Below are 13,268 nucleotides of genomic sequence, written 5' to 3'. Positions count from 1 at the left end.
TTGACTAGACCAGGAACTAGAAGAGCAGGCATATAATAAATGGTAGTTTTATTTAATTTTATGTCATTTCAAAGGAGGGGCAGATGTAAAATCTGTTGTCAAGAAATAAGAGGATGGAAACCATACATTTGTGGCCTGCAACTTTTTCTTTCCCTTAACTGTCTACCAGAGGAGCTATGTTTGCAGCTAAAAAAGAGATGGCAAAATCGTACTACAATATGAGCTTTTGCTGCCAACACCGCAACTTTCAGTAATCAAGCAATTATCTTATGCATAACACATGGCCGCTCTGTGGATTACTGCTAGAACTTGTCTCTAATATGAAAATCAAGAGCTTGATTTTTAAAATATATTTTCCTAATATAAAAGTCCATATCCACAGGGAAATGCTGATGCTCAGATGGAAATGCCGGGTTCTGCAGCCTATCAGAAAAGAAATGCTCATTTATTACCCCAAGGGATAGTGTTCAGAGTCAGTTAAGTCAAGTACATCAGGAATTCTACACACTAAAAAATGTATGAAAAGGCTTATATGAAGAAATCCCATTTCAGCCATCTAAAATCACCGGTGACTGCACCCCCAGCATTTTGTTTGTTTTTAAGATTAAAAAAAAAATAGGACTGCCACTCCTTTGCTCAACACTTCCCTTTGAGTAATAACACAGCGAATCTAGTACATCCAAAGGAGCCGGGCGAGCTCACGGAAGAAATATGGAAGCCGATAGCTGCCATGCACAACACAGGCCAGGAACAAAAATGAGCAATACTCAGGCCCAGAAGGCAACAAGGATGGGGAACCAAGAAGCGCCGTTGCCTGAAGCGACCAGGCAATGACCCACTTCTCAAGTAGCAGGGATGCATTTCCTAACTAAAGGAAGCAGAGGCTGGGAGCTCCGGTGACAGCAAAAGGTCTGGTCACTTCCAGAACCGATGTGAACTCTCCTTTGCACTTTGTAAACTCGCTGCTGCAGCAGAGTGGGAACCGTGGTGAGTTCCTAGAACCAACTGGTGTTGCTGAGTTCAGCATTAGTCTCTGAAAAAGCTCAGCTCATTTGGCACCAGGAAAAGCTGAGTACGCAAAAAAAAAAAAAAGCCGAGTAAGCAAGAAGCAAGCATGAACTTTCCCATGAAGTTTTAACCACAACTTAATGAGTGGCCCTGCCCTATTCCATCCAAATCTCAGGCAGATCCCTACGTCTTGACCCTACCTCAAAACACTGAAGCCAGCCAGATGTTCCACCTTCAAATTTAATAGTTACATGCAATGGCAATGAGGTTCTTGTTTTATTCTCAAGTTCTTCGATAACAGATCTCCATCAGGCCCATGATACTTTCATGAAAATGATCTATACTCACATAAACAGTACTATTTCTGTTCATATTAAAAACTAAGAGGGCTTAAATTACCCTGGACTCAAATTATCCTAGGCCCCAAATACATATGAACAAGGTCGCCAGAAGCGTTTTGTAGGGCCCAAGCGCCTTTGAGAGAATGAACCCTTGTTGACTCTTTATAAACGCCACACTCACTGCCAGGAGCCACTGCTGGGTCATAGCGACCCCTGTGGGTTTCTGAGACTGTAACTGTCTACAGGAGGAGAAAGCCCAGTCTTTCTCACCCGGAGCTGCTGGTGGTTTTGAGCTGCTGACCATGCATGCATATGGCAGCCTGACTCATAACCACACCACTATCAGAGTTCCTTAAGATTCTATTATAGGAAGAGTTCATATTTTAACCAGCATTTCATACTCCTATTCTATGCTTAATAAGCGAGAAACATTTAGTTCAAATCCATAGTTATTTAAAAAATAAAAAGCCACCTTCTCTTAGTTACGGATTGTGTGTTCCTGTTTGTTGAGTCACTCCGGGTACAGCTTGCTTGTCTACTAAAATCTAGTTGCAGCACTCGGAAGCTCTTGAACAGGATTCTAGGGGAACGGATCCTTGCTCAGGGAACTTGCAGAAAGGAAAACTGAGCAGTCACCGATAGAACAAACTTAGAGAAGCAGTTACCATACATACTCATGGATAAGGCGAATTTTTCAGCCCATTTTTTTTAATTTAAAGGAGAAACTTATTGGGTCGTGAAAGGTTAACATAATAGGCTTTTCAGGGGTTGGGACCAGAGGCAAAAATGCAGTTGGCTATCGCCCAAATGGACATGCTGCATGCAGTGCAGGACTACGTTGGAATAAGCTGTCAGAGAAAGCCCAGGGTCTCACCTCGGGGTACAAACCAATGATCAGGGCATGGGCAGAGTGACTGTGAGGGCCATCATCTGAGAGCTGAGCCCAGAGACGCAGTGGGGTACAGGGCAAGGATGCAGTCCAGGCTGTGCTGTCCAGGTGTCGGCGTGCAGGCTGCTCAGCCAGGGAGCCACAGCAGCATCAGGACCAGGCTGAACAGGAGGGGCCCGTGGCCCAGGCTCAGCCCGACTCATGGCCTCAGCATAGAACCTCACCACCTCCTCCATGGGGTTGCCCTGAGCCGGGTCAAGCCACATCTGGATACAGCGGCCACTGCCTGGGCTGTAGTTGATGACCTTGTAGGCGTGATCCCAAACGCGCTCACACAGGGCGGCAGGTGTGGGAAAGTAGAACTCAGATGTGTGGCAGGCGGCCTTGACCGGGCACTCATTAATGCCTGAGGTCCAGTTCCAGCCTTTCTGCCAGTTGGTCTTGCAGGTGTCAGAGGTGCGACAGTCCTCTCTGCACAAGGGCGCTTCCAGGAAAAGCTCTTTGCGCCATCTCTGGTCCACCTGCTGGATGCAGGGCCCCAGGCTGGGGGAGCACTGGAAGAGACAGCTGTCTTGGTTGAAGCGGGCTTGCACTTGGGCTCCATCGTGCTGAAGCGGCTCCAGTTGGATCTGTGGAGGACAGAGGCCTCCTTGTGCAGCTCCTGGCTGGTGTTCGCCAAGCAGCAGGCGTTCTTCCAGGGAGTGCAGGTCATGCCACTTGTCCCCAGGGCCTGGCTCTTCCTTGTCAGCACATTTTTTATGCAGTTTTTGGGGTAAACTTAGGTGCCTCGGCTGATATTCGGGTCGGCTTAAACTTGAGTATATAGGTATTCATTTCCTGAGCTAGCTCACTTTTTCCTTCAAACATTTCCTTCTTTTCCCCAATAAATGTGGGGGAGAGGTGCACGGGGGTGTTTATGTTTAATAGCATTTAAGTCTTCTTGCAAAACATACTTCTGGAAGCACGATCTAGAATTTAGACAAATTCCAAGACACACCATTGCCAACTGTGGTAGTTACATAATTTCATGCCAACTTGAAGATATATGAAAGTATGGGCTGGCACTTAAGTTGCCAGTCAGGTCAAAACCTGAGGGAGCCTCCTTGTTGGTATGACCCTCTTCCTAGCAAGATCCTGCTTCTCTCTCCCTTCACCTTCCTGCGGCTGACCCTGATTGCTACCAGCGTCCTGGAGATGTTACAGCCGCCATTGGATCCACACAACTTTGCACCTACCAATCTGTAATATTCCTGCATTCTGTATCATTGCATGGGGCCACACGAGTCTGCAGAGGGACTTAGGGCTCGTATCGAACTTAGGGGCTTGAGTTAGACTGAGCTGGAATGTATTCTTGATAAATAAAAACATTTATTGATTTAAAGCTCTATCTTATATATATAGATGAGTGTCTTTGGATTTGTTTCTGTAATCAACCCATCTGCACACATCAATATTATCAGTAAAGAGATACAAAATTAAAACCTCAACTTAAACATCATGTTGGTATTCGGGAGGGCTTCCTGGAACGCCGGTTGATGTTTTAGCCAAAGGGTCCGGAGCATCATGGGCTAGACTCATGCTTTGAGAATGCAAATTCTATCATCAAGAATGAAAATTGAATATGCAAAAACACTCAAGGCTCCTGATTACTTCATGTGGAAACTCTGGCCTCTTCATGGCAAGGAAGCCAATCTCTTAACTTTCCATGCTTTGATGGGTTAGCCATGTCTTCGTACTAAATATAACCTCGAAGGTAAGTCTGAAAGTCTTATAATAATTATTAAAGTTATATATTTTCTTAGAAATGTATTTTCCCAATGACTACTATTTTGACTGTTATCAAAGCAGAAACTGGAACAAAATTTGGCTATTTTGAGTCTTGTGTGACAGATTTAAATAACAAAAAAATCAATCTTTACCTGAATTTAAACATGATAGCTTTATTTATTGACCAGCAATGACAAATAACACAAAAACAGACAAACAGAATAAAATCTCTTAAAATGTTTATTTTCGTCAGAATAGCTGACGATTTTCTTTTAAGTATTTTGGTTTATTATTATTCCAAGCATTCCGCAGCCCCACCCCACCCCTGGAAAAACCCATTCAAAGTATCTCAGTTCTTGAGGTAAAGAACTTAAAATAAAACAAAACAAAAAGACATCCTGACTTCTTTTTAAAGAAAAAAAAATTCAGAAAATTCCTTTAGCATGATAAATAGAAATAATCTCTTCTCATCTACTCTGGTGAACATAAATGTACTTTATACAGCAACGTATCCAGTCCCCAGTTGAGAAATCAAAGGTGAGAACTGCACACATGTTCTATTCCAACACAGTGCAATACTGCCATGTGCATATATGTTTATTTTTTTAAAAAGTTACCAACACTCTTCTGGCAAAGACAAGACTTTTGGAATGGCAAAAGCAACATAAGTTTTAGATCTGAAAGCTATGGGAGGGAATTAATCGGAGTCTTCGTCATCAAGATAGTCCTCAGCATTGCTTAATGTCCGAACTGCATCTAAAAGGGGCAGAGAGAAGAGGACAAAGAGGGAAATTATAAAATCTGTTTGCATATTTCCCCACCATCACCACCACTTTTAAAACATGACAATTCAAACACATTGAATCTTCCCTCTGACCCAGGGATTGTACTCTCCCTAGGATCTTCTCCTACTTTTGCCTGCCCAGTGTCTGGTGACATCGTACCTAACATCCATTTGCCTACATGTTTCTCAGATGCACAGAAAAGCAAAGACCACGGGGCTAGGGCACCATGACCCTATCTCCATAGCGTCCATACTGGAAGTAACGGCTGCACCAAAATAGCCAGTGTGGCACTGCTTGCTTCACGCTTGCTGTCAACACTGTGCTTGCAACCTCCTCTCTGCCTGGGACAAGGACACTCATGGCATCCTCGGTCCATGGACTCTGCCTTACCCGAAGGCAAGGTCACTGGGCAGAAAGGTAACTGATAAGGGGAAAAGGAAAAGAAAGAGAGTGAAGACAAAGGCGCTTCCGCTTTATTTTAGAAAACACTGTTAAGTAAAATGAAAGTAAGAGCCGGCAATGAAAAGGAGAAAAAAGTAAAATGGAAATAACCAAACCCTACTAAATGTTAAAATCAACTTTAAACAAGACTCAAAAGGGAGGCAACTTCTCCTTAACTGCTTACTAATTCAATTGTCTGGCCAAATTCCCATAGGAAAAAGTTGTCCCCGGTAGAATTATGAGAGGGAGAGTGGGAATGGAAACTCAGGCGCATTTTTTAAGCTACAAACGAACTCAATGTCATCAGGTTAATTCTGACTCATAGTGACCTTGTTGGACAGAATAAAATGACTCCATAGGGTTCCCAAAACTATACATCTTAATGGAAACACATACCCTCCTCGTCTCTCTCTGGTGGAGAGATTGGTGGGTTTGAGTGGGAGACCTTTTAGTTCATAGCACAACTAACTCACTGTGCCACCAGGTGGGCATGTGGTTCGAGCTCCAAAAATGTATGTGATCGTCCCTAGATCACGGTCTGCAAGGATTCTATCTCTGTGGTTCATTGGGGACCTGATACCAGTTCTGGGTATAAACTAAGAAAGTGTTAAAACAAAACAAAAAACATGAAATATAAAATATGAATATAGAGCCTCTTGCTATACCATAAAGCAAAACTTCTACCAAAGACTACGAGGATAACATTAAATGTTCAGGACCTAATCTAAAGAAGCTGCTGCGGGCCCCAAACAGGTATCGGTAGACACTAAGCAGAATGAATCAGAACACACCAGATGTTTCGATGTGCACCAAAGAAGCACTCCACTGGAGAGTGATGGGGAGCCAGCTCATTATTTGGAAAACATTTTAAATAAGGGGAAATATGTATCATGCTCGTGCTCCATAAAACATTCTCTGCATAACCAAACAAATGTGGAACATGTTTTCTCAGCTAAAACTGAGAAAGAAGTGTTAGAATTAGAATATCCCCATTTTGCAATGATTCTTGGGATCAGTGATCCAGACGATGGCCATGAATGTATCCTCACATCATAAGAAGAGTGGCAACCAAATATTAAGTGCCACAGATGGAAGAACACAATTTTCTATATCATGCATTCTTCCCTCGACCCTAACGTCGCTAACAGACAAGATAAGAAACGTGAATCTGGTCAGGCCTCCTTATCGAACACCGAATGTTAGAAGACCCAGAAGGCAGAGGAATATGATGAGCAACATCTGGGAAACGTAGTTCACTGACTTTGGGAAATGATAGTTCGAATGACCCAGTTTCTTTCATAGTAAATGACAAAGTGTAAAGGGTTAGAGTAGCGGGAATCGTTGAGTTATAAAGAAAAGAAAACATAGTGACATTGTGGACTAGTCACAAACTGACCTGTCTGAACCCCGATTGAAACGACAAAGAAGCTCTCACGTGCAATGGCCAAGTGCTGCGCAATCCGAACGCACCTGTGACTGAGGGAGAACTAACTTGGAATCTGCTCCCGTGAAGCTCCCGTCTAGGAAACCCACTGGGACAGCTCTACTCTGTCAGATCGGGTCAACACGAGTTAAAACGAATTCAGCATACAACTCAGACAACCAACGAGTGTGTAATAAAAGAGCAAACAGATATGAGAAAACGGAGAAATGTGGACAATGAATAACCCTATCTGGTGTGGGGAATAATTCACGTTAAATTTCAGGTATGTTGATGATATTATAGTTCTCTTTCTCCTCTAGTCTAAGAGTTTGTAATGAATAGAAGTTTTACAAAATGATCGTTTGTAAAAAGGCAAATAAATGTGAAATTGAAATGATTTGGCTTTACACCAAAGAAAGGAAGAAAGAAGCGTACGTGGTGGAAGCTGGAACAGAGGCCAGCTCCACGACTGGCGGTGACTTGGTGGGAAAAAGCAGCTTTTCAAGCGAAAATTGGAAATAAAAATAACAAAGCATTTTGTCTTTCTACTGCCCCATCACAACCCTGTGGATAGGCTTATCTGAAATATCCTTTTTTCTTTGACTGGTTACTTCTGCTTTTTATTTTAATCTTTTTGCTCTTGTTAAAAGGGAAACACAGCTGGCCGTAGTGCAATTTCTGAAAGAAAATCAAGAAATCAGAAGTGAGCTGAGCAGATAAATGTCTTCTCATTCCTTCAGCCACTGGACTACTCGGAGGCAGTTTCTCTGGAAACTTCCCACATGGTCAGGTGTGTCAAGTGGCCCACTGTATGTCTCAGCTCATCTGGTGGGCATGGCTAGCAGGGTAACTACACTCCTGATGCGGACTCATAATGGCCCTATAGGACAGAGTAGACTTGCCCATAGGGCTTTTCAAGACGATAACTCTTCACAGGAGTAGAGAGCCTGATCAAAGAACAAAAAATCATATCATTGTGAGTGAAGGGGAGTACGGAGTGGGGACCCAGAGCCTATGTGGCGGCAACTGGACATCCCCTTACAGAAGGGTCGCAGGGAGGAGACGAGCTAGTCGGGGTGCACTATAGCACTGATGAAACATACAACTTTCCTCTTGATCTTTAATGCTTCCTTCCCCTAACTCCCTGCTCCCCCCCACTATCGTGATCCCAATTCTACCTTACAAATCAGGCTAGACCAGAGGATGTACACTGGTACAGATAGGAACTGGAAACACAGGGAATCCAGGACGGATGATCCCTTCAGGACCAGGGCTGAGAGTGGCGATACTGGGAGGGTGGAGTGAGGATGGGGTAGGAAGGGGGAACTGATTACAGGGATCTATACATAACCTCCTCCCTGGGGGACGGAAAACATAAAAGTGGGTGAAGGGAGACTTGAGACAGTGTAAGATATGACAAAATAATAATAATTTATAAATTATCAAGGGTTCATGACGGAAGTGGGGTGGGGAGGGAGAGGAAAATTGAGGAGCTGATACCAAGAGCTCAAGTAGAAAGCAAATGCTATAAGAATGACAGCAACAAATTTACAAATGTGCTTGACACAGTGGATGTATGTACTGTATAGGTTGTGGTAAGAGTTGTATGCGCCCCCAATAGCATGATTAAAAAATAGAAGTCTGTCTTTCTCCGTGGAAGCGGCTGGTGGTTTTAAACTGCTGACCTTGCAGTTAGCAGCCCAATGTGTAACCACTATGCCCCCAGGGCCGTACAACCATCTGATTTAATGAATTGGTTTTCTAGTCAGTAGGCAGGTGGTGTGAACAGAGGAAAGATATTTGGTTCTACAAAGACTGTAGAAAGGTGAGGAGAAAGGTTTGCTGACTGCCTCCTACAGCTCCTCTGTTCATGTGTGGACTTCTGGGCGCTCTCTGGGGTTGGCAGAACTTTGGCATTTCCCTTGCAATCACGACCAAGCCCACAGTTCATAGGCATGACATGGAAACGCTTCACCTCATACAACACCATACAGCTACAGGAAATCAGAGGCCCAGAGAGGAAGTTGGGCCACAATCCTACTTCCTGGCCTCACCAAGGCAGCGAAGCAGAGGAGGCAGAAGTCTTGTAAGTCTCTCTCCCACACGACTACAAATATGGAGTCTAAGGCCGGTGAGGAGCGGCAGCTTAACTGAAAGATAGTCCCTCCGTGGAACCTATGTGAGTAACTCCTTCTAAGAAAGGTGGGTTCTATCTTTTAACGTTCATGGCCAAAATGATGAAGGGATCCCCTGTTGATTACTGGTAACAGAAGATGAAGGGGGGAAAAGTTACGGGAACGGGGGTGGGGGGCAGTTACTGTAGACAATTTTGGGAATCTTCACCAGAAAGAAAGATCATTCACTGTTTTTAAGTAACTAAAGCAGGTAACCAAGGCACTGCTTTTATTGTGTTACTTCTTCTAGGAATGGAGTGTGAGCAGCATTAACATCACTTATTCGGACACAACATTGAGAAGACATACCCGAGGGAGAATTATGTTTTCTAGGGGTTCAAAAATAGATGGGGATTCAATTAAAATGATAATATCAGAGAAGTAATCAGGATCGCATTAGAATGATTTTGAGAACTCTGAAAGTATAGTACCCTCCAGTTAAAATGGAAGTAAATGTACTTAGCCTGAGCGGACGTTTGTTTTATAAAAAGTTTGGAATGAAGGGTAGTGATGCACAAGACCTGCCCAAATTCATCCTTCATTGTGCTTACATACTTTGCTTCTAGAAAAGGGTTGTTAGAAAAAGGATCCATTGTTGATGTATACTTCAAAGTCCTATTAGTAATAGAGTAACAACAACAACAAAGAACAACCTGCCGTCCGGTTTATTATGACTCCTGGTGACCCTATAGGACAGGGCAGGCCTGCCCCTGTAGGCTTCCAAGACTGTGATTCTTTATGGTGCTAGAAAGTGACGGACACGAAGGACCATTTAATGAAAGGGGGAAAGGGGACTGAATGTCCCCTGCCACCACACCTTCTTCCACTGTTCTTTGTTCTGCCCTCGTTGGCTGGTCTTGGGCAAGGAAGCAAGTCATGAATGGGAAGGGGGTAATGGACAGGTATGTGGACAGAACAAGAAAGCAAAGTTCAAGGCACCCTCTCCTGAATTTCCTTCAGGGATCACCAAATGGGATGAATGAATCCATTAGGGTCATATTCAATAGGCGATATCTTGAAGAATTTCTAGCTTAGACCTGAAGATCAAATCAACAGCCAGCCTCTGAACTGTAATCATGAATGGCCTAAGTGTTTAACAGTTTTTCTTTCAAAACAATTGTATAAATTTTCCACTTTTTCACATTTATTCTTCTGTTATCAGTAGGTATTTTTGTCATTTAGAATGTACACCTAAATGGGATAATTTATGGGGAAAATTTATGGGAAATAACTTATGGGAAAAGTATGAGCTAGTGATAATGGTTACACAGTATGATGAATGTAATCAATTCAGTGAAATTATGCATGCAAACACTGAGCTGGCAAATGTTCTTGTGTATTTTTGCCACACATGCACACACACAAAAAAGCATCTAAACTTTTTTTTTAAAATCATGGTACTATGAATAAATTCCAGAATGTTAGTAAAGTTTAGAATCATTTTGATGAGTTTATTAATACCCTCATTTCAGTAACAATAAAATTCAGTCATAGTGTTGTTGAATGCTTCGTTTAAAAATATGGAACCCCCTCTAATAGGAATCTGAAACAAACGATTAGAGACCACGGTTCTCTCACAAGGGCTGTATTGGTCTCGAGGTAATTAGAGCTTGATTGTGAGGAACAAACAAATACACACATATTCGCTTAGATCCATGTCCCCAAGCTACTTCTCTTTTGGAGGTTCGGGTTTGGACCAGGGACATAAAAATCAAACTTTAGAACCGCCTGACCAAGAAATTCCCCCAAACTACCTCAATAAATGTTCATGGAGGCATCAAAAGAAAGGAGAACTCCGGTGAGTCCAAATACCTGTTCCTTGTTTCTTCTTAAGGAGGGAGGCACAGGCAGCGTTCGTCGCCATATCCAGGGCCAGCTTCTTCTCGTTGTTCCTTAAGTCTGTCCTGGCACCTTCACCAAAACAAGACCAGGAGAGTCGTTATCTGTGCAGACCCACCGTCAGTCGACAATCTTTCCACCAAAAAGAATGACTTTTGGAAAAATGATGGCCCAGAAATAAAATTTCTCAAAATAGTGAAAGAGCTGTCTATGATATGGTGTATCTGTCATTTCTAATCAGGTAGCTGATTGCCATAAGTGCGATGATTATGCTCAACTGAAGCATGTCATTTCCCTGAAGAGGCCCTATCCGATCTGCCTGTGGACTCTTCAGTGAGAAGTTCACCAATCCCCTTGGTAAATCCCAAATGAATTACACCCCAGTGGTGACATGTGCCTCAGCACGAGTGTTCCCACAATAAATGCCATATGACCTTTCCTTCTGCTCAGCAGGACCTTGAGAAAAGACCATAGGAACTGAGTTGGAAGGACTTTGTATCTATAAGCAAACTCTAGTGCCAATTAGCAGAATCCCAACAAAATAATATTCAAAGGCAAACAAAACTGCAAGGAATGTTCTTCAACAGCATTTTTGCTCATTTACAGTTCTTTATTATTATTATTATTAATCATTTTATTGGGGAGCTCTTACAGATCTAACAATCCATAGTTCAATCATATTAATCACACTTGTACATGTGTTGCCATCATCATTTCCAAAACATTTTCTTTCTACTTGAGCACTTGGTATCAGCTCCTCTTTTTACCCTCCCTCCCCTCCCCTTGTCAATCCTTGATCAATTATATATTATTATTGTTATTTCATATATTGCACTGTCCGTTGTCTCCCCTCACCCACATTTCTATTATTCATCTCTCTGGGGGGGTGGATGTTATAAATCCCAATTTGTGATTAATTCCTACCCACCCCCGCCGCATGTTCACTTACTTCCTAAAGGATCTCAAAAAGTTCACTTCCATGGAGTAAACCCTAACTCATAGCGACATTATAGGACAGTGTAGAACTGCCCTGTAGGTTTCTGACACTATAACCCAGCGGTTCTCAACCTGTGGGTCGTGACCCCTTTGGTGGGGGGGGTTGAACAACCCTTTCACAGAGGTCGACCCAATTCATAACAGTAGCAAAATTACAGTGATAAAGTAGCAACAAAAATATTCTTATGGCTGGGGGCCGGGTCCCCACACCATGAGGAACTGTATTAGGAAGGTTGAGAACCGCTGCTCTAACTCTTTAAAGGAGTAGAAAGCCTCATCTTTCTCCTGAGGAGCAGCTGCTGGCCTCAAACCGCTAACCTTGTGGTTAGCACCCCAATGTGTAACCCCTTATGTTCCTTCCTAACACAGTCTCCTAAAATTATGCTGAATGTAAGAATTCTAGAGTTTTAATTCTGCTAGTTATTCTCAGATTGCTTTCAAATAAGGCTTCATCAATTAACACTTTCTAACAGTACATAAAAACTAAAACAAAAAAACCCAGAAACAACAAAAAAAATCTCAAACCCACTGCTATTGAACAGAGTAGAATGGTCTCTTTTAGGTATCTGAAGCGGTAAATGTTTATAGGAGGAGAAAGCCTTGTTTTTCCCACAGAACAGCTGATAAATTCAAGTTGCTGATTTTTTTGGTTAGCAGGCCAACATATAACTTACTCTCCCATCAGGGCTATTTGTCACAGCCTAAAGAGTGGTATTTTCCTTCTAACCACACCCTACTTAATAAACAAAAAGTAAAATGCTGCAAACTTAAAGCGCAAACATATCGAATGAAGGGTAAAATGGGGTATAAAACAGCATAGCACCGTAGCATGGGAAATGCACTCTGGTACCTAGTCTGTGATTAGGACATTACACATACTGTTGTAACCAGTACACACAAAATATGACAATCTTCTATGACAGTTATATTTCTCCTGGGCAGGTGCCAATCTATCCCCAGCTGTTATACATAAAACTTCCTGCTCTCGATTGTGTTACAGGTCATAGATGTCTGTGGGTTCAACCATCTGTGACTGCGCGTATCTTACATTAAATAATACTTTTAGAGCATATGTACACGATTTCTGACAGGGCAGGTTCAGACACAGTGATGCTAAAGAAGAAAAATCACCATTTCCTCCATCCCTCTAACCAGCATTACCCAGCAATACCTACATTTTCAAACAATGCATTCTAATGACATATTCATTTAGCTTCATGTATACAACATGTTATCACTTCAACATGTAATGGAAATGTATTGACATTTTAGGTTTTTACTACTAAATTTTTGCACACCTCGACTCAGGTGAGCTTACGTCCTAGTAGATGCCACATCAGTACAATTCTAGGCATGCTCTTTTGTAAGGAGGGGGCACAAAGAGTATTTCCTATGTCCCATGATATTGCTCAGAGGATCCCTGCCATCCAGCCTTATGGTGTGTCTTGGCACCCAAATTTTCGTTCTTAATAGACTTCTGGACTACCGTGTGATAAAAGGTCAGATAATCTCTACAATACAAAGTACGGGCTAATTAATACTTGTAGGGAAAAATGGATGGATGGATGGATGGATGGATGGATGGATGGATGGATGGATGGATGG

General features: G+C 42.6%; 1 protein-coding gene and 1 pseudogene across 1 annotated transcript in view; both read right to left on the bottom strand.

Annotated features, from left to right (window-relative positions):
• Positions 1-2,365: 2,365 nt before the first annotated feature.
• On the bottom strand, positions 2,366-3,494 carry LOC101644833 (annotated as a pseudogene).
• Positions 3,495-4,702: 1,208 nt separating this feature from the next.
• Positions 4,703-13,268, bottom strand: part of OSTF1 (osteoclast stimulating factor 1) — an 18,470-nt gene continuing 9,904 nt past the window's right edge. The window contains exons 6-7 of the mRNA XM_045288528.1: positions 10,641-10,739; positions 4,703-4,761 (exon numbers count right to left, since the gene is read on the bottom strand). Of these exons, the coding sequence (XP_045144463.1) occupies positions 4,703-4,761; positions 10,641-10,739 (158 nt within the window). The remainder of the gene's footprint in view (positions 4,762-10,640; positions 10,740-13,268) is intronic.

This window comes from Echinops telfairi, unplaced genomic scaffold (genome assembly GCF_000313985.2).
Source record: "Echinops telfairi isolate 266 unplaced genomic scaffold, ASM31398v2 ScPeMD7_22;HRSCAF=79, whole genome shotgun sequence".
In the NCBI taxonomy this organism is placed as follows: Eukaryota; Metazoa; Chordata; class Mammalia; order Afrosoricida; family Tenrecidae; genus Echinops; species Echinops telfairi.
This window is presented reverse-complemented; position numbering and strand designations above follow the sequence as displayed.